At 37.0% G+C, this 20,430-nt stretch overlaps 1 protein-coding gene across 1 annotated transcript; it reads right to left on the reverse strand.

Moving 5' to 3' along the window:
- Positions 1 to 1,733: 1,733 nt before the first annotated feature.
- On the reverse strand, positions 1,734 to 19,747 carry Parp1 (Poly-(ADP-ribose) polymerase). The gene is made up of 20 exons (XM_069498731.1): positions 19,563 to 19,747; positions 18,364 to 18,505; positions 15,818 to 15,975; positions 15,274 to 15,455; positions 14,982 to 15,195; positions 14,702 to 14,807; positions 12,393 to 12,579; positions 12,093 to 12,312; positions 10,822 to 10,926; positions 9,739 to 9,844; positions 9,177 to 9,339; positions 7,250 to 7,406; positions 6,795 to 6,953; positions 6,000 to 6,136; positions 5,647 to 5,783; positions 5,130 to 5,293; positions 4,451 to 4,571; positions 3,715 to 3,874; positions 2,482 to 2,658; positions 1,734 to 2,242 (listed from the first exon to the last, which is right to left on the reverse strand). Exons 1-20 carry the CDS (start codon positions 19,671 to 19,673, stop codon positions 2,170 to 2,172), a joined length of 2,979 nt encoding a protein of 992 aa, XP_069354832.1. The 5' UTR covers positions 19,674 to 19,747; the 3' UTR covers positions 1,734 to 2,169.
- Between the last annotated feature and the right edge of the window lie 683 nt (positions 19,748 to 20,430).

Below are 20,430 nucleotides of genomic sequence, written 5' to 3' on the forward strand. Positions count from 1 at the left end.
CATTTATGTATTTGAAGAAAACAAAAACGCGGCAAATTCCTAGACTAATATTTTTTTGTCGGAAAAGCAAAGGCATCAAGCTCATACGGCCTCGTCGGTTTTCGTAATTTTATTTAATAATCATAACTGCATAATAAATGCGTATTCCTTTTTCAAAAAGATGTATAATGCTTTATAATAATATACAAACTCAATGGTGTAAACACAGATGTAGTTCAGTAGGTATAAATTTCGGTAAGTACTTATTCCAAATTTAAATCACAATCTCCCCCTAGGGGATGAATGAAATTCAGTACAATTTTCTGTCCCTGTTTTTAACAGATTGAAAATGACTATTGGTATGTTCGCTTTTTGTGGAATAGAATGTCACTTTTTTGAGCAAGTGGTATGAAAAAAGTATTTTATTGCAGCTGTAGTTAATAAAAATAATGTTTTTTATATTTAGGTAAAGTTCACATCACTATAAAAAATGCAAAAAAATGTGTCAAACCGAGGTGTCAAACGTCACTCATCTTCACGTCAATCATCACTATCTCTATGACTATTTTTTTTTTTTTTTTTAGTCAGATACAAGTTAACCCTTGACTGCAATCTCACCTGGTGGTAAGTGATGATGCAGTCTAAGATGATAGCGGGCTAACCTGGAAGGGGTATGGCAGTTTTTATTAAACCCATACCCCTTTTGGTTTCTACACGGCATCGTACCGGAACGCTAAATCGCTTGGCGGCACGGCTTTGCCGGTAGGGTGGTAACTAGCCACGGCCAAAGCCTCCCACCAGACCAGACCAGAAATTTAGAAATTATAAAATTCCAAACCCCTGCCAGGAATCGAACCCGGGACCTCCCACTATTAAGACCACAGCGCTCACCACTGCGCCAGGGAGGTCGTCAAATGACTATCACTATGACAGACGAGTACCACCATATACCACAGGTAAAAACTACGGACACAGATAACATAATAATTATGTGCTTAGAAGTCTATGACTCGGGTAACATTGGTACAGCGAGGGTCTTTAGTTGTTTTGCGAGAAACATGGACGAAGTTATGTAGAATTTATAACTTTATTGTTCTAGCCCATACATTGTATAATGCGCGACAGGTCGAGATAGCAATCACCAAAGTTAACTAGCATTTGCCCCCTGTGATTTCTGTCACCAACTCCATGAGGTCCAATCATCCAATTTCAGTCTATATTACTTTATGGGCCAATCCTTGATTCGTTGCGTTCTTACAACGACCATAACAACCGTGAAGTAGGATCTGGTAGTTTTATCCATAGCCTCGATGATGTCTTCGTATACAGCCTCTACTTCTTCATTGGAACTTATGTCGACGTGGGCGCATAGACTTGCACTATTTCAAGGAATATCTGTGGGTGTGGATCAATTTATAAAACATTATTATCTATACTAATATTATAAATGCGAAAGTGTGCCTGTCTGTCTGTCTAGCTTTTCACGGCCCATCCGTTCAACCGATTTTGGCGAAATTTGAGATAGCTTGCATCCCGGGAAGGACATATGTAGGCTACTTTATATCCCGAAAAATTTAGAGTTCCCACGGGATTTTTAAAAACCTAAACCCACGCGAACGAAGTAGCGGGCATCATCTAGTGTTATATAAATAGGTATGTATACATCCATTACCATCCACCATCGATGGATGGATATTACCATCGATGTAAGGTTGGTACATCGATGAAAATCTTAGAAATAAAATTAAACACAGTTAAACTGTTACAAATTATATTTTTTTCGAGTTACCAAGAATCAACATTAATTATTATCGATTATGGAGGTATAGCAGTGGCGTGGATAGAGTTTGAAGTAGAGTAGGCATTAGGTATTTTTAGCTACATATAATCAACCTGTATGAGCTATTTCAACTCTTAGTAAGCAATACTTTTATGCTTTCAAGATCTGCACGCCGCGCGCCGCTGGTTAAAGTTTGTAACATTCTTAATTATTAATCAAAATGAAAATGCAAAAATTAAACAAATCACAGATAAAATAATAGGTAAGCGAGTTAATAATTATTTTTTAATCATTAATAATAATTACTAGTGGAATAATGAAAATAAGAAACTTAAGCTGGTTTGACACAAATCAACTGGAAATAACATTTTAACACATTCTCAGTAGGAATAGATAAACTGCATAGCTGCTCAGTAGGAATAGTTGAATTGCATCTGTATCAAATATTTGACATTTACTTGCGCAACGTCGTACACAATGAATCTGAGGCAATATGCTAAGGAAACATATGGTTATAATGACGACCCTACACTGGACTTTAGACAGGCTTTAAGCCTATAAGATCTATTCAGACTTAAGTTTCAGTTAAAACGAGACAGATTCATGGCAGCGATATAACACTGCGCCAGTGCGCTCAATAGATTTCAACCTTAGACATAATCCTTTGATGGTAGGGTAGTTAAAATATTTTTATTTTAGCGCATATATTGTGAAAAGGATACTCGTTGTAGAGCAGCGAGGTGCTAACGGGCGCAGTGACGGGCTTGCCGAGCGGCACCTGCACGTCGCCGTCGAGCATGCGACTCTGCGCGGGGTCGGGCTGCGTGCGGCCACGGCCCCACACCGAGTGCTTGCCCGGCGGCAGCTTCGTCACGTACTCCGCCTGGCAGCACTCCTTCCTGTATATAACAGGCAGATTTGGACACCTTAGTTCTAAAGCTGATATTACATTTGCGAAAGAACCGTCGCGAAAACGTCGTCGTGATTGCATTTAACACTTTAGAATATTAGTTTTGGCGTTATTTCTATAGCCGTGTCAACAAGAGCTGGTACGTTGACATATTGCCCTTGTTTGGTATACAGGGTGGAAAAAAATTATGGGTCCTCCAGGGGAACTAACTTAAATCCTTAAGTTAAATTTAAAAAAAAACAATCCCTTAGTTTTAAAAAGAAACAAAACTGCATTCAAAGATTTTCTAAAATTTGCTTGTCTCACCCGAAAATCGAACCAGCTAAAACTTCAAAAAATTTACACTTACTATTTTATTCCACTAGTCGATACGGTCAATGTTAATAATAAGATTACTCCAAAAACATTAGGTGTTACACATCTGTCGCACAAGATATCCATAAAATTGAATATTTTACTACTTATTATACAGCGTGATTTAGTGTTCAAACCCGTCAACCGTTAAGTAATTTTGTTGTTTATTTGGAGATTAGAATAAAATGTTTGCTGCAAAAATTAGATCTGGCAAAACATGAGGAAAGTCTTGTGAAATGCTCGTTTTTTGCTATTTTTTGCATCATAATAATAACAATGATGGAAGCAAATCTTTTTATTAAGGATTTAAAATTACTAATACTAAATATTAATATTTTTATCTTTTGAGATAAAAATATTAATATTTCGTATTTCGGTACGACTTTTGAGTCGTACCGAAAACAGCTAGGGCTGAAACTTGTTCCGAATTAATTTAATAACTTTGCGTTTGCCTGAGTATACTTTCGTGATAGCAAATGTTTTCGAGATGGCGGTTTTATTTATTATATATATTATTATAGTAAGTATTTTTACGACACACACTTTTGCAAGTGTAGGTAATCGTCGTAGTGAAAATGCAACCGAGTTCGGTGCCATTATTCCTCAACGAAGAAAGTTGAAAAAGCCACCAGCTAGTAAGAGATAAAGTTCAAAAAATGAAAAGTACTAGTGGAAGGAGGTAGGAACTTACATGTCTCCGAGCGCCACTTCGCTCAGCAGCAGCATGCCGATGTTGTTCTTCTTGTCGGTGGCGCAGTAGTTGGCGGACTTGGACACCATGTCCGCGAAGTAGATACCCTTGCCGAACATGTAGCCTGTCACCGGCGCTTCCGGGGGAGCGATTCTGAGACCTGCACAAAGAACAAGGTTCGAAAATGTCCAACTGAGAAAAGTTTGCACGTATACTCTCTGCCTGCGTCATATTCCACATTGCTGAAAGTTGATCCTTTCCCATTAATTTTATTTAATCAACCAGCCCGCTGAAACTATGCGTCTTACTATGTGGAGGTCGCGGCTAAGCACTTCAAACCCGAACATCACCGTGAACGAGAGACTACCCGAGGGATACAACCTCAGCTGGCCTATCTGATAGTCGCTCAACCATCTCAGGGCAGGGGTGGGGAAGTTTAGGGCAAATCTAGCGAAGTGGGGCTTCATCTCTGGACACAATACGGAGTGCATCTTCGAACATCCAACACAGACTATTGCGCACGAACGAGGAGCTGCACGAGGCTACCGACCGAGCTATCGCAGTTGCGGCTTTTTGTGCTCATTCGAGGTGACCGTGGACTCAAGAAGAAGAGAAGGCTAAAGATAGGAACATGTATTATAGCGAGACTTGCACTTGAAACATTGCAATAGCAATGTTTTGACTCCCCAGGTCTATTTTAACTGTACATACAAGGAAATAAGGAAGATTGACTAACCTTGTGAGAGTATACCGGCAAAATTGGTAACTCTCGATCCGTGCCACAAGAGCTTTCTGCTGTGAAGCTTCTTGAATGGCTTGAAGCGTTTCTCCTCGCCTTCACGGACCACTTTGAATACCTGCCACAAGCATTTTATAGAGCAGGTATAGTATAACTATAGTATAGTATAATAATATCCGTCTCCAAGAAAAGGTAAGTACAATTTTTTTATTGATAGATCAAGACATTGTCGCTTATTACAAACCTATGTGATACAATATTGAGCAAAAAGTCAAGATCCCGTTTTATCTAGATGTAATGACAAAAACAATAATTGTGACTGGTTGACATAATAATATGCCTGAACTCTTTTCGGTCGTATCATGCTACCGTCCCATCGGAAAACGAGTAACGTAAAAGAGTCCACCTGTGTCTTCGTTGAGATTGGTTCTGGTTGGAGAACATCTTGATCTGTTATATGTAGTACCTATAATAGCAACACAAACCTCTTGCACTTTGAGCGAGTAGCTGGAATGTGTGGCGGCGTGCGTGTTGCGCACGTACTCCTCGATCATGGCGAACTCGTCTGACTTCGTGTCGAGCGGACTTATCTCCGCCTTCAGCTTGCGGTAGTGGGCTTCGAACGGACTGATACCCTCATCATCTGTTTAGACTATAGTATAATAGCAACACAAACCTCTTGCACTTTGAGCGAGTAGCTGGAATGTGTGGCGGCGTGCGTGTTGCGCACGTACTCCTCGATCATCGCGAACTCGTCCGACTTCTTGTCGAGCGGACTTATCTCCGCCTTCAGCTTGCGGTAGTGGGCTTCGATCGGACTGATACCCTCATCTTCATTATCTGTATTTTTTATTAACAAAGATTCACATTGACAAAATGGTTTCTTGGTGCTTATAGCAAGCAAACGTTGCCTATGTTTGCTTGCTACGCGCAGTATTTATTTTTACTTTTGAGTTTTTAAACCGTATGTAGATTGTGCCGAATACTATTAAGACCAACTGAACACTCGTTTAAAAGATATGCTGAAGCCGACTTTCGCGCACTTTTATATTCGCCAAATGCAACTGAATTTCAGTATATGAGACTGGTTTCGGTCCATCTCTACTTTTATTTGATTTGATAAAATACAAAAAGTGCCAAAAACAAATATATTATGTAATTGTTATTTTTCATGAGAATAAAAAAGTACTTACCAGATTTAAGAAGACTATAAGCGATTTCAATTTCCAGCAAGTTATCCAGCATTTCAGTTTTATTTTTAATTGTTTCAACTGTATTTAACAATGGAGGATTATCTGTGCCGAAATTGTGCGGTACTAACGTGTAGAACCTATTGAACAAATTATAAAAACAAAATTTATTATATATTATTACGAATATTAATATATTATATTAATATTCGTAATAATATATTATTACGAATATTAATATATTATATTAATATTCGTAATAATATATTTATTGTTATAATATGAATATTAGTATATTATATTAATATTCGTAATAATATTATAATAATCAAAACATTAAACATGACGTTTCGTACCTGTTTGTAGCATCGATGATTTTGTTTTCATTTGTTTGACCCTTCTCCAAATATTTAAGTAACTCCGACAGAACATTATATCCAGATTTTATTTGCTTCTTGGACAGTTTTCCTAAAGGCATCTTTTCAGTATCAAGCTAAAACATAAATACAAATATTGGTACTAACACCGATCATTTAATTAACATTGCACTAAGTGATAAAAATTGGTCTAACCAAAGTCATTAAATAGTTATTAGGAATTAGGGCAATCCTTAGTCTGTATGGAACACACTACCACTACGAATTCATTTCTCGCTTTCAAGCTTGCGTCTTATACCATTTTTATTCATTTATTTTTTGGTCTATTTGAAAAATTAATATGAGCAAAATGCACTTCATTCACTTGACTATCTATTCATGTTGGTATTTATTTACTTACTCATTATTACGTTATTATTCATTTTTTTAGTTCTTTTATAACGAAATTCATAAATATTTACTTCACTCAAAAATAATTTACAGTACGCGGCTGAAAGTAATGAATTTAGAATGACATTTCGGCTTTGTAGAGCGTTATCTCTGTCACTCATACTTATATGACGTTTTGTCGGTCACAATGACAGGGACAACGCTCTACAAATCTGCTATCTCCTTCTAAATGTCGATGTTCATTACTTTCGGCCGCGTACTGTAAAACAGTTGATGTGAACCGGAACTTGACGGCACGGCTTTGTTGGTAGGGTGGTAACAAGTCACAACATAATCCTCCCAATAATCATACGAACAAAAGCATAATAAGAACAAACATCTCACTTCAAACTCGAGGAGGGTTTTCTTCATGGTGTCGATGTCGAAGATCCTCGTGAGCAGATCCTGCACCGGCATGGCGAGATTGCACTTCGCGTCCACGGTCATGGCGGCCGTCGGCTCGTCGCCGTAGTCCACGTCAAGGGGGTAGTACGCCTCTGGCATCTGATACAGAAACACCAAACTTAACTTGTTAGGGATTTCAATAAAGGGGGGTGGATTATTATAATAAAGAGGGGACACAAAACTGAATTATTTTACAAAATTGGAAATCAGATACATATTTCAAGTGTATTCATGCAAGAGCGTGCTTATTTCCTAACTAGGTTATGCCCGCTATTTCGTCCGCATGGATTTCAGTTTGGTATTTGAGGCTTACTTAAAAAATATTTTTTCATGCATGTACATAAACTTTTTTTCTCAATAATATTATTGTATGGAAGTTCGCCATTGCTCGTTACCTTTACGAAATCATCTCTCTTCTCCCAAGGGTTTCGTGTCCGCTCATGGTACAGTTCTTCAAACCATTCGATGGCGTGATCTCGGCTTTTGCAGTCTTCAAGTTTATTTCCGCCGATGGATGTGCCAATTCTCCCCCAAGATCGGAACAGCCAATATCTGAATACGGAACCATTAGTGCTTAACACGGGCATACTGCTTGCATGACGATATTGAGAATTTTATAAATAGCAACCTAGTATCTACCAACTGTTAGGTGGATTGCTGATAGCGTGTTAGATGATGTTGCTGATAGTCTGGACACGCCTTAACCCTCTGACGTTTTCTAAGAGTCTATGGTTTGGGGTGGAATCTCTCCACACTCTGGTGACGCTTAGAAGAGGAATAGTTCATTGTACTGATTTGTAAAGTAATTTAATAAGCAAACAGTGATTAAAAGTATGTCAAAGTATAAAAAAGTGGTTTTATATTTGACACTACCTACTCCTGAATCCAGACAAATCATATCCCTAAATAATATTATATTTATTCTCATAAAACTTCATTAAAAATACTAAGCAAAATATTAGAATCTAACCATGTAACCAAATAGGTTAAAGCCATGTATTCAGTTATTCACTGAGAAACAAGTTGCAGATACACCACAAACATTACATCTATGGGATACAAAGTGTCTAAAACACCATATAGCTATTGAAGAATATAATATTTCAGATACTTTGCTGTCCACACCAATCAGTTATTTAGATAATATTATAAATTAGCTTTGTCTCAAAGATTTCTATTAATTCAGAATCGTTTTGTCGTCTCACACTATCGCCATGTTTAAATGTCGACACTAGTATCTATTGCGAAATGGTTTGTTTCGCTTCCTCATTGCTAGCGGGGAACACTGAAACATACTGATATTCATGTAGGTACGGTCTTATCAATTAGGTATTACCAAAAATATTAGGTATAAAACGCGTAAAATTTCATTCCTCACGCGCCATTTTAACGTTTTGTGTCAAATTTTATGTATAAAAATACAATTTCAGTCTTTATTTTTAAGGTGAACCGTACTTTTGACAAAACAGTTTACCCATAGAGTTAAAATGGCGCGTGAGGAGTCATTTTTACGGACTATACAAAGTTAATGTAGTTCTATAGTAATATTTTTGGAGCCAGTGCCAATTATTAGCTGAACGAATTGTTTATTCTTTATATTATTTTTTTATGACATTTGCGCCTCATTGGCACAAACTCCAAAAAAAAATATTATAGAACTAAGTACACTAACTCTTGTTACCTAATATTTTCGGTAATACCTAGATTAAATTATTTTTTAATTTTTAGTGTTTGTGGTTATTGAAGTCGGTGTTTTGTTTATTTTTTATTTTATTTCAAATTTTTTAGTGGTCATGTATTAAAATATGCTATGCCTGGTTAAAAACCTACTGTTTACTAAGCTATTACGCTGATCGCGAGCAATTTACTCTTATCCATTCAGGAGTTCCATTCTCCATCTCCGATGATGTTCATCAGATCTAAACCAAATTGAAATGTGACCACCTCTGAAGTATGACCTACCAAACAAAAAAGAAGCATCAAATCGGTTCTTAATTGGCGGAGTAATCGCGTAACAAACATACAAAAAAACTTACAGTTTACAAATTGAGAACCTTTTTCTTTTTTTGAAGAACTTTTACGTTAAAAAAACTTAAATTTTTGTATAGAGTATAGACTAAATGGTTTTAATGTTTGTTTAAACCGCGCCTAAAGTTTTTGTGGTAAGGTTAGGTTTACTGCAACAGTTTCGACTGTTCCAGAAACATACTAATTTTATTTGTCACAGAAATATGTAGATTTTGTTTCTGAAACAATGTAAAACATTGGTTCTCGGTGGCTTAAATAATCTCAAATACAGGAGCTGGTGATTCCAGTACTGACTTGCTCAGCGAATTGGCCTTCAGCACTTGAAGCTTGTAGTAGGAGTTCTTGCCCGCGACCACGTCGGTCTTGGAGAGCGTCGTGGTGTACTTGGTGCCATCCCTCGCCTGGTACACGTGCGCGATGTCCGCCACGCCCGAGTCGGGGTCCACGGCTGTACCGCCTGCCAGAGTATCTCATATCAAACCACGTTCACATGGCATTTGCAGCTAACCGAACACCAGGGTGGCAGACCGAGGCAACGATAGAGTGATGAGTTAGATTTTATACAGTTAGCTGGCCCAAAGATGGACCATAGAATAGAGAGTTGTGGAAAAATCTGACTGAGGCCTTTGCCCAGTCTAAAGGTGTAAAATAGGGGTTTGAAATTTGTGCAGTCCACGCGGACGAAGTCGCGGAGATAAGCTATTAAAAAATAGATATAACAAGCAAACGAGCATGCGCGTCACCTGATGGTAAGCGATTACCGCCGCCCATGAACATTTGCAGCACCAGAGGATATAGAGATGAGAAAGAGCTAGTAATATTATAAGATATAGAATAAGACGTGGTAAATAATTACCTTGTACTTTTAGTTTCATAATTGCAGATTTGGATTTCGCATACAAGCTACCAGATTTAGGTATAGATTTTCCATCGATGACGTCTTGCGGTACACGTTTTGTTGGCTACATTCAAAAACAATTTTTCTGTGATTATATCATCTACAGTAGACGGCAAGAAATATTGAACATCGACCTTCAGAATTCGGCTTTGTGGAGCGTAGTCTCCGTCACTCATACCTATATGACGTTTTGTTGGTTTCAACGCCAGAAACAACGCTCTACGAAACCGCTCTATCTCTTTCTTAAGGTCAGTATACAATATTTTCTGCCGCGTACTGTAAGGAGAACAGGATTCCTCTCCGAATGAGAAGGGTTAGTAAGAAAAGTAAGGCCATAGTCCACCACGCTGGCCAAGCGAGGATTGGAATACTTCAGACACTTTAGAGAACATTATGAAACAGGTTTCTTCAGGATATTTTGCTTTACCGTCAAAGCAAGTGTTATTCAGTTGCTTAGTGCTCATTTAATTCCGAAAAGTTTGATGTGCTTGCCCCCCGCGAGGTTGATTACGAATCTCGCGACAGGCTTGCGACAGGCGTAAATCTCTCGATCATTGCTGTCAAACGTCACACGTAACAGCGGCTACAGAGAGACAGCAATAGCCACAAAGCAAAATAAGAAGAAGAAGAAGAGAGACAGCAATCAAGCTCTAGTTCACCCTCTATCGGACAATCTATGAACTGTCGCATTGCTACTGCTGTCGCGTTGCTGTCTCTACTGCAACGTTTTACGTAATCAGCCCGCCGGACCCTTGAATAGGAAGTCGGTGTCTTACTCGCAAGGTCAACATAGCTTAAAATTCATGGGTATGTTAAATAAAGTGATCTCAAAATTAGTAGTCCAATCTAAAGTTGCAACACAGCGGTTTGCGCAGGCCATAGTCTAAAAAGTAAATACACAAGCCCGGCTGAGATCAGTTTTTGTACAATGCGCAGTACTGACAATACAATACTTCTTAAGATTGCGCGCACCATAGGTACATGGATTCTAATTCGATTGTAGAAGAATCTATAGACTAAATCGACAGCTTTTGTACTTACGTCGGAACCCCAGTCCGCAATATTATTTTCCTTTATAAGATCAAGGGTTTTTGTAACACTCCCATCTTTAGGATCAATCAAATCCAAGAACGATTCTTCAACAACCTAGAAAAATTATTAATAAATTTGAATTTAAGTTTAAAATGTTTAATTATTATTTTATTTATATTATTACTTTTACAATGCATATGAGCAGTTTACTAAAACATCCTTTATTATGTTTATAAATAATATGATTCCAATGATTATGGAAAAAATCCTTGAGTCGGTAGGTTAGGTATTCTATTTATCTCAAAATCTTTTTCCTGCTTCTGTTAGGCAATTTATGATGCCTGTCATACGTTTGAATGATTTGCCAAATAACAAAACCCAGTCAAGTGGGAGTCGGCCTTTAGAATGACATTTCGGCTTTGTAGAGCGTTGTCTCTGTCACTCATACCTATATGACGTTTTGTCGGTCTCAAAGACAGACTCTACAAATTTGCTATCTCCTTCTAAAGGTCAATGTACCTACATCACTTTCTGCCGCGTACTGTATGTGCTACACTGTAAGTTAATAAAAACTGCGCCATCTGTATGTGATTTAGTAAATTAACGTTTTCGTAAGCACATTTTAATTTTTTTTGGTGACATAACCAAAAATTCACGGTTTTCGGATTTTGCCTTTACTTGTGCCACAAGATCTACCTACCTGCCAAATTTTATGATTCTAGGTCAACGGGAAGTACCCTATAGGTTTTCATGACAGACACAATGGGCAGACAGACAACAAAGTGATCCTATAAGGGTCCCTTTTTTCCTTTTGAGATACGGAACTCTAAAAAACTACTTTATTTTAATTAAAATGAAACACAACATGTTCAGACAAAGAATGGCGTCAGCAGTTATAAACGCTAGTAAGTTACTGTTTGTAATACTATTCTTTGTGGTTTATTCCTCAAAATGTTTCTCTTGCATATTTTCCAAGCTTGGTGCAACTGATAGAGGCCCTTCTATGTTCAGTTGCTTTAACAGGTGCTAGACATTTACCTTCAAGTCTTGCTGGGCACCCTGTCCAGGTAACGTATGGTACTGATGACGGACGCCAGCGTGTCTGTCAGGTTTTTCATGATACCACTATTATGGCGAATGCTGCACACTTGGATCGGACCATAGTCTTAGCTTGGTGCTGACGACGGCGGCCATCGTTTCTGTCAGCTCGCTCCCGACACGAGACCGCCATTACCTATGCTACTATATGCAGTTGCCTACAGACAGCAAAACATCCTTACCTCCAAGTCTTTCTCCTGTATCTCCTGCATCTTGCTGGGCATCCTGTCCAGGTCGTGCTTGGTGCTGACAACGGCGGCCAGCGTGTCTGTCAGCTTGCTTACAACTAGACCACCCATTTTCAAGATTCGGTTCTTTATCTCTTCCTTGGGAGCTTTGAATTTACCATAGAGGAAAAATTGCAGATTCTTCAACGGAGGCAGTGCCAGTTGTGACTGAGAACTAAAAAGTAAACATAACTGAAACTGAAATTTCAATTTGCCGGGCAAAAAAAGACAAGTATGAAAGAAAATTGTTATTACCTTTGTGATTCCTCTTTTTTCAGCACTACCAAAGTCGGGGGAGGCTCCATTTCAAACAATCGTTCACTACATTTACCTTTGTAACTTTTCAAAATTGGGATTTCCTTGAATACCTTAGGAACTTTTACTGGCTTCCGTTTAGGAGTTTTGGTTGTGTATCTGCATTTCGACCATTCACTTAAGTTACCTGTGGCAATTAATATTCTCAAACAGGATTCATGAACATATTTAAGTGCTCGGTAAGTTTTCGGTACCGTATTGTATACCGAACATATTTTCAACTTAATTATATTGTTGTGTATGATGATACACAACAATATAATACATATTGTATTGAATGCAACAGTCTCTATGTACTTTACCCTATTCACTGAAAGAAGTCGGTATAGACCTCTCTCTGTTTCGTAATCCCACAAAAACTATAGAGCCAAAAACCTCGGTGGACGTTAATCTTTTGGAGTCACCAACCAATCACAAGAGAAACTATGTTTTCTAATTGAATTTTGAATGTTTTTTGAAAACATTTTTCAATTGAATCTTGAATGTATTTTAAAAACATGTTTGTGATTGGTTGGTGAGCAAACCAGGGATAATGTTTCTATGTTTCTAAAGGTATTACCGAAAGATCTTATCTTTTGGTATCTACTCTATTCTATCTTATCTGAATCTTTTGAGTTACAAAAAATATGTACCTAGTAGGAATTAATGGCATATCCGGATTTAGATAACGTCATGAAATCCTACTAAATTACACTACCTTATCTTTGCATATAACTTAATGGCCTGTGTGATGTGTCATGTTTGGTTTAAGAGCTATGCTCATTCTATTCATTAAATCCAATGACATTCTAATAAGCAAGGACATCGCACTGGCGCGCATAACAAGGGACCAAGTAAGTGTGCTTATACTCGGTGTAAGCACACTTTCTTCATTAGTCGCATGTTGACTGCAAAGCTGTCAAGATGCCTAAATGCGCGATCAAAAAGTGCCGAAATAATACGTTAACGACGCAGAAAAGAGATGGTGTGACTTACCACCGGTAAGTTAATTTTATTTACGTAAGATAACATGCGAAAAAGTGTAAAATACTTAGTAAAACCATTGAAAACACTAGAAATATTTAAATTATTTACAATGTTCCCATTCCTTTCTCTCACGCACATCGGAAAGAGACAGATGGAAGGGCGCGTCACGAATGTCGGAAAAACAAAACTGTGGAGTAGCTTTTTTTTGTTCAATGTAAAATCTATTGGCCATTATTGTATCACATTTATTTTATTATCTTTTGACGACCTCTGGTGCGCAGTGGTAGCGCGGTGGATTTGTATGACGAGGGTCCCGGGTTCGATTCCCGGCTGGGCCGATTGAGATTTTCTTAATTGATTTAGGTCGGCTGGTGGGAGGCCTTTGGCCGTGGCTACTTACCACTCTACCGCCAAGCGATTTAACGTTCCGGTACGATTCCATATAGAAACATCTATAACGGGTGTGGATTTTACCCCACCCCTACAAGTTAGCCCGCTTCTATCGTAGACTGTATCATCACTTTCCACCAGGTGTGATTGCAATCTAGGGCTAGCTTGAAGTGAATAAAAAAACTTGCAAGTTTTCCCAGTTAAGAAAAACATATTACATGCTTCGAAGGTAATATTGTTTATCTTTATTTGGTTTTATTTTTCAGCTCCCTGTCAATTGTATGAAGTTCTGAGTGACATTTGTTCGAGCAACCCCCACCAATCTTGAATACCCTGGCCGTGCTCCTCACCGAAATCCTCAATCATCAGCTCTATCCATATTTTTCCTCCGAATCATTTTTTGTCCTCTATACGAAACAATCGGTAAAAAAAAAACATACAAAATTTTACAGAAGAGGTGATCAAATGAGTCAGTCAGTCAGTCAGTCAGCCAGTGAATCAGCACGAGCAGATATAGTATAATAGTTATATAGTATAGATATAGTATAATAGTTTCATATTTACAAAAACGAAAAATCTCTCAAAGAAATAACAAAAATTAATAGTGCTACACTACTCCATTCCAGTTTAGTTCAAGTTTGCTTCTAAAATCACCTTATTCAGCTTCGAGTGCTTAATCGATTTACATTGCGGCTTAATCACTGAGGTTAGTTTACAGGACTTGAATGTTAGCGGGAATGTATAAATGGAGCAGTTGAAGCTAAATAGGGTGAATTTAGAAACGTGTGCCATGTTTGGGCTCTTGTGTTGTATGCCACGATGTGTCCATGCTTATTAGAATGTCATTGATTAAATCCAATGATTGCATGTATTCAATGAGCACAATAGCTTACCTGTACACTTATATGAAAATGTATCCAGTACCAATTGGCCATTTTTGCAGTCAGGGCAAGGTTCAAGAGCACCAAATGTTAATATATCAGCTAGATGATCCAAACACTGAAAAAAATAGAGGTATTTTAAGATACATTTTTAATTTATTGACAACCATTACACATTGTACAAAATAAATTTCAGCTGAACTAGTGTATTTAATTCTTTGTCTATGAACTGTGAAAATCGCCATGGTCCAACTTCAGACTGGACTGTGTTTTAACCAAAAATATTTCAAACCTCATCTCTGCCCTTGAGAATTTCTTGCGAATTTTCTTCAAGTAAATCATCAATAAGTTTTTTAGCAACATCGCTGAGTCCATTCCTGTATTTGTGAAATGTTTTGTTTTGCTTCTCTATCTTTTTTTGCAATTCTTTCTCTTTTTTTTCTTCTACTTCATCCTTGGGTTCCAGTTTTAGTTTCTTTACTGGAACATCATCAAGTGCAGATGCCCTAAAATTACAATAACATCATTATACCCATAAATGAGCAAATCAATATATTTAAGTTGATTTATTTTGTATTACATACTTTATGGTTTCCTTAACCATTTTCTGGTCTTCTTTGCTAAGATCTTTAAAGCCTGGTATATCTTCCCCACCAGCGAGGAACAAGAACTCATTTTTCTTTTCAGCAAAACATTGGACATGGTGCCACATTGGGTGATCACCAAATTTGGGATCGTATCCAAGTTTTGAAACCCTTACTTCATCCTAAAATATGAGCATAAATATTTATGTATTTAATTTAATATACTGCTATTTGATATCGTATGTACATGGTTCACGACAGATTGAGATGGCAATCGGGGTACGAGGCGGGGCAAGCCCGCAAGTTACCCGCTTTCGACCGTACGGCGTTCCCTCCCTATAGGACCGCGTCCTATAGGTACGTTCGCGTACAATTATTTTAATCAACGAATCAAGGAGCTAAGCAAATATCACTGTGTCAATAAGTCAAGCGTTAACAATTTATTATAATTTAATATAAGTATGAGCACCATTTAACTGTATCTAGATGCATTAGCTCAGCTGGAATAATTCATTATTTACTGAGCTATTTTATTATTATTTACCTTACAAATTTTAATATCACAATGTTTACAAGATGCCCGGCTGGATTTAGCATATTCAATTGAATAATTGGATAGAGCTGCCTTTTCACTATTTTCCCTTTTTGTTGCTTTGCCTTTCTTGCCCTTATCAGCAGGCATAACAATTCCTGATGGAGTTCCTAAAAATTCAAAATTATGGTGATTGTACATTATAGAAGACAAAAATGTTTCCTTACAAGTTACAAAAAAAACCCTATATATATATATATATATAAAACAAAAGTTACAAAAAAAAACCCTATAATATATATATATATATATATATTGGACTGACAGGGTATTTCAGAAAATTTATAAGAAACTATTCCCTGATTGCGAAGCCGATGACGGATTTATTAAAGAAAGATGCTGTATTTGATTTTGATGATGGATGTGAGAAAGCTTTAATAGAATTGAAACAAATATTGTGTAGTTCACCAGTTCTCCGAATATTCAATCCAGATTTAGAAACAGAATTACACACCGACGCAAGCGCGGATGGGTATGGAGCTGTTCTTTTACAGAGAAGCCCTAAAGACAATCAGTTTCACCCCGTGCACTATATGAGTAAAAAGACGACTCCAGCTGAAAAGAAATACCATAGCTATTACTTAGAAATTTTAGCTATTGTTGCTGCTATAAAGAAGTTCCGAGTCTACCTTCTGGGGATGCATTTTAAGATAATAACAGATTGCTCTGCTCTGACTATGACACTACAAAAGAAGGACTTACCTCCGAGAGTCGCTCGTTGGGCCCTGCTGCTAGAAGAATACGACTACAAAATTGAACACAGACCAGGAATACGAATGAGACATGCCGATGCACTGAGTAGACACCCTATCTGTATGATGATTACTGAAATAACAACTCGTATAAAGAAAGCACAGAATGAAGATGACTATCTAAGACTGATTAAGAAAATTTTAGTAACAGAAAATTACCAAGACTATATTAAACAGAACGAAATACTATACAAGAAGAAAGATGGAAGTAAGTTAATTGTTGTACCTAAGAATATGCAGAATGAGATAATCAGAAAAAATCACGAAAAAGGACATTTTGGAATCTTAAACACTGAAGAACTAATTAATAGAGAATATTTCATTGAAAATTTAACTGAGAAAATAAGAAAAGTTATTAACAATTGTATTGAATGCATTCTCATATCACATAAAAGAGGCAAAAAAGAAGTTTTCCTACACCCGATAGATAAAGGTAATGTCCCATTATCGACTTACCATGTGGACCATCTAGGACCAATGACTTCGACTCACAAGAATTGCAAATACATCCTTACTGTCGTGGATGCTTATACGAAATTTACATGGATTTACCCTGTTAAGACTTTAACTACTGAAGAAACATTAGAGAAACTAAGACTACAACAACAGACTTTTGGAGCACCTGAAAGAATTATTACTGATAGAAATGCTGCTTTTACTGCAAACGACTTCCAGGACTATTGTAAAACTGAAAATATAACGCACTATACAATTACCACCGGACAACCAAGAGGGAATGGTCAAGTTGAGCGTATCCACCAGATTATCATTGCCATGTTGAGCAAACTGAGTGCCGATGACCCGACCAAGTGGTACCGACGTGTTTCAAAAGTGCAACGATGTTTAAACGGAACGTACCAACGAAGCATAAAGATGACACCGTTCGAACTTCTTTTTGGTACAAAAATGCGAGAGAAAGATGATGAAATTCAGAAATTAATAGAAGAGGAAAATATACAGAATTTTAACTAAAAAAGAGAAGAGCTTAGAACAAAGGCTAAAGAATCAATACAGAAAGTACAAGAAGAGAACATAAGAAATTATAATAAGAAGCGAAGAGTAGCAATTACCTATAACATTGGAGATTTAGTAGCTATAAGAAAAACACAGTTTTCACAAGGAAGTAAATTATATCCTAAATACTTGGGACCCTATGAAGTTGTAAAATGCAATCCAAATGATCGTTATGCTGTGAAGAAGATTGGTAACACCGAAGGCCCTATTAATACAACAACCTCAGCTGATCTCATGAAACCATGGATTTCGCCGGAAGACGATTCATCTGGGGCAGATGAATGATCAGGACAGCCGTGTGGAATAAATTAGTAGTAAATAATACTTTTTTTTGTGTTGGTATTACCAAATGTCAGTGTCATAAGAACGTAGACTGATTATGAAGTTTCGAACTGTCAAACTCAAAGATAGTCTTGTCACTTGTCAGATTGTAAAGATGTAAGACGTTTTAATTTTCTCGTAACAAAAATAAAGAAGTTTCAGTGTAAAAGTGAGTTTTCGTCATCAAATCCGTGAATTATCCCACTTTGAAATTTGTGTAGTCCACGCCGACGAAGTCGCGAGCATAAGCTAGTTATAAATATAAATCCTTATGATATACTACAGTGTTATACAGATAATAATAATCAATAGTTCTGCAAAAGATTTTTCAAGGATTTTGACCGACCTATGTCAGCAGGGAGAGACTAAGCCGTACTTTTTTATACTACTAATAAAACCAAAAAAACATACCCAACTGGCTTTTGATACGTGTTTGATCTGCATGTTTCAGTTTATTGAAATTAGCAATTTCAGCAATGCTCCCAGGAGCCTTCTTGCGGAAGAAGCATTCTTCATGGTGCCAATTAGGTTGTTTGCCATCATGAAAAGCTGACTGAATTGACAAAAAACAAAACATATTTCTAAACATAGGTAAGGTGACCAACAGTGAAAGTTGGGACATTAAGAGTGGTGGTTCAATGGAAATAACACTAGATGTTCAACTGATTTTAAAATACTTACCTCAGGTCGCTTTTTCCATAATCTGAATGGTATGTTAAATATTTAGTTATTGTCATAGCACAAGTCAGATTTTTTTTTTGCTCTAATGTTATAAGTTTATCTTCTCATTGGTATTCTATATTGTTTAGTAACCTCAAACACCTAATTTCACAAAACATCCCACATTTATACTTTTCCCTGCCCATCTGTATAACCAATTTGAACTAAATATGGTACAGAGATAGCTTGCATCCTAGGAATGGACAATTACATGCTACTTTTGGCACCTTTTGGTCCCAGAAAATCAGAGTTCCTACAGGAGTTTTAAAAACCTTAATACACATGGACGTTGTAACACACAAGTAGATGATACCTATCTACTTGGTAAAACAGACTTGCAGAGAATCTTGCATCCTGGAGATGAAAATAGACTTATTATCCAGAAAATACAAAGAGTTCCCAAAGGATTTTTAAAAATCTAAATTTACAAGGATGAAGTTGCAGGCATCATTTAGTAAAAAATAAATTTTATTCTAATCTAGTCTAAATCTGATTATCCCTGATACATCAAATCAATTAAGTTTATTAAAACAGCATCAGCTTAAGCTGCCCGGTTAGATGTCAAACATGAATAATTATTATAAGTTGTCACTTGTTTGGTCCTACAATCACGTCACAACGGTGTAGCGGATCGACCTGATTTTGTGCATAGGTATAGCCAAGGTAGTGAAAGACCTGGAGAATTACATACTTAGGCTATTTTTTATTTCGCAAAATCAAAGTTACCACAGGATTTACTCAAGCGGACGAAGTCATGGGCATCAACCCGTGTTACGATATTAAGTCGAAATATAATGTATATTAATTACTAAGCTTCAAACATTCAAATAATTGGTACTTATTTGTTATGAGTAGGAATCGGCTAAGCTTACGCCATGAAAATATTATACCTGCACCATGATCGCTATTCGTAGGGTTCCTTGATCAATTTTTTGTTTACAAGCTTTACAACCTGCTCTGCCTGTTTTCGCATATTCGGCTTGATACGGCAATTCAGCCATTGTTATATCTAATTTCTAAACAAAACTGAAAACTGAAAAATAACCCAAAATAATTCGGCTTTCTACCCGTTCAACCAAAGAGTTAGTGATTATAATATATACTCTTTGGTATATTGTAATCATTATACCAAAGAGTATATTGTACACAGAGTACATTGAATATAGTATATTACTTGTTCCCATATATAAAAAGTACCTACTCTGTGAGTAGCTTTTGTGAGTAGGTAGGTAGGTACCATAGAGATAGTATAGGTACATTCATCAAAGGTAGGTACCTACTTGGTTCAACAAAATTTTCGAATGCCAGTGCTGCCAGCCCCTACCATAGACTATACGTATATACCGTAGATAGAATAATAGGTAGATGTAAGTACCGTGTAACCTCGTATGAGATAGCGATAGCACGACGTAACGATGAATATCACGACAATTATTACCATTGTTTAGTAGTCAATATTTGTATTAACCGATCAACAATATTTGTATTAAACGTTTTTTATGTGCAAACAAGTAAATAACTCATGAGAAATACAATTACGCCACGAATTTTCAAAGTTTATTTTGCAACTTCTTGTATGTAAGTTGCATGTATTCTTGAAAAAAACCAGTTATACGATAAGGGACACAAAAAATAGGTTAGCTGCGTCTCTGTTTATCACATTAGTAACTTTATCTGCGCTCTCTTTTTAGTGCGAATGAGAAAGCAAACGTTCCGGCATCTACCTTTATTACTCCATCTACGGTATATACTGGCTGG

Source organism: Maniola hyperantus, chromosome 5 (genome assembly GCF_902806685.2).
Source record: "Maniola hyperantus chromosome 5, iAphHyp1.2, whole genome shotgun sequence".
NCBI lineage: Eukaryota > Metazoa > Arthropoda > Insecta > Lepidoptera > Nymphalidae > Maniola > Maniola hyperantus.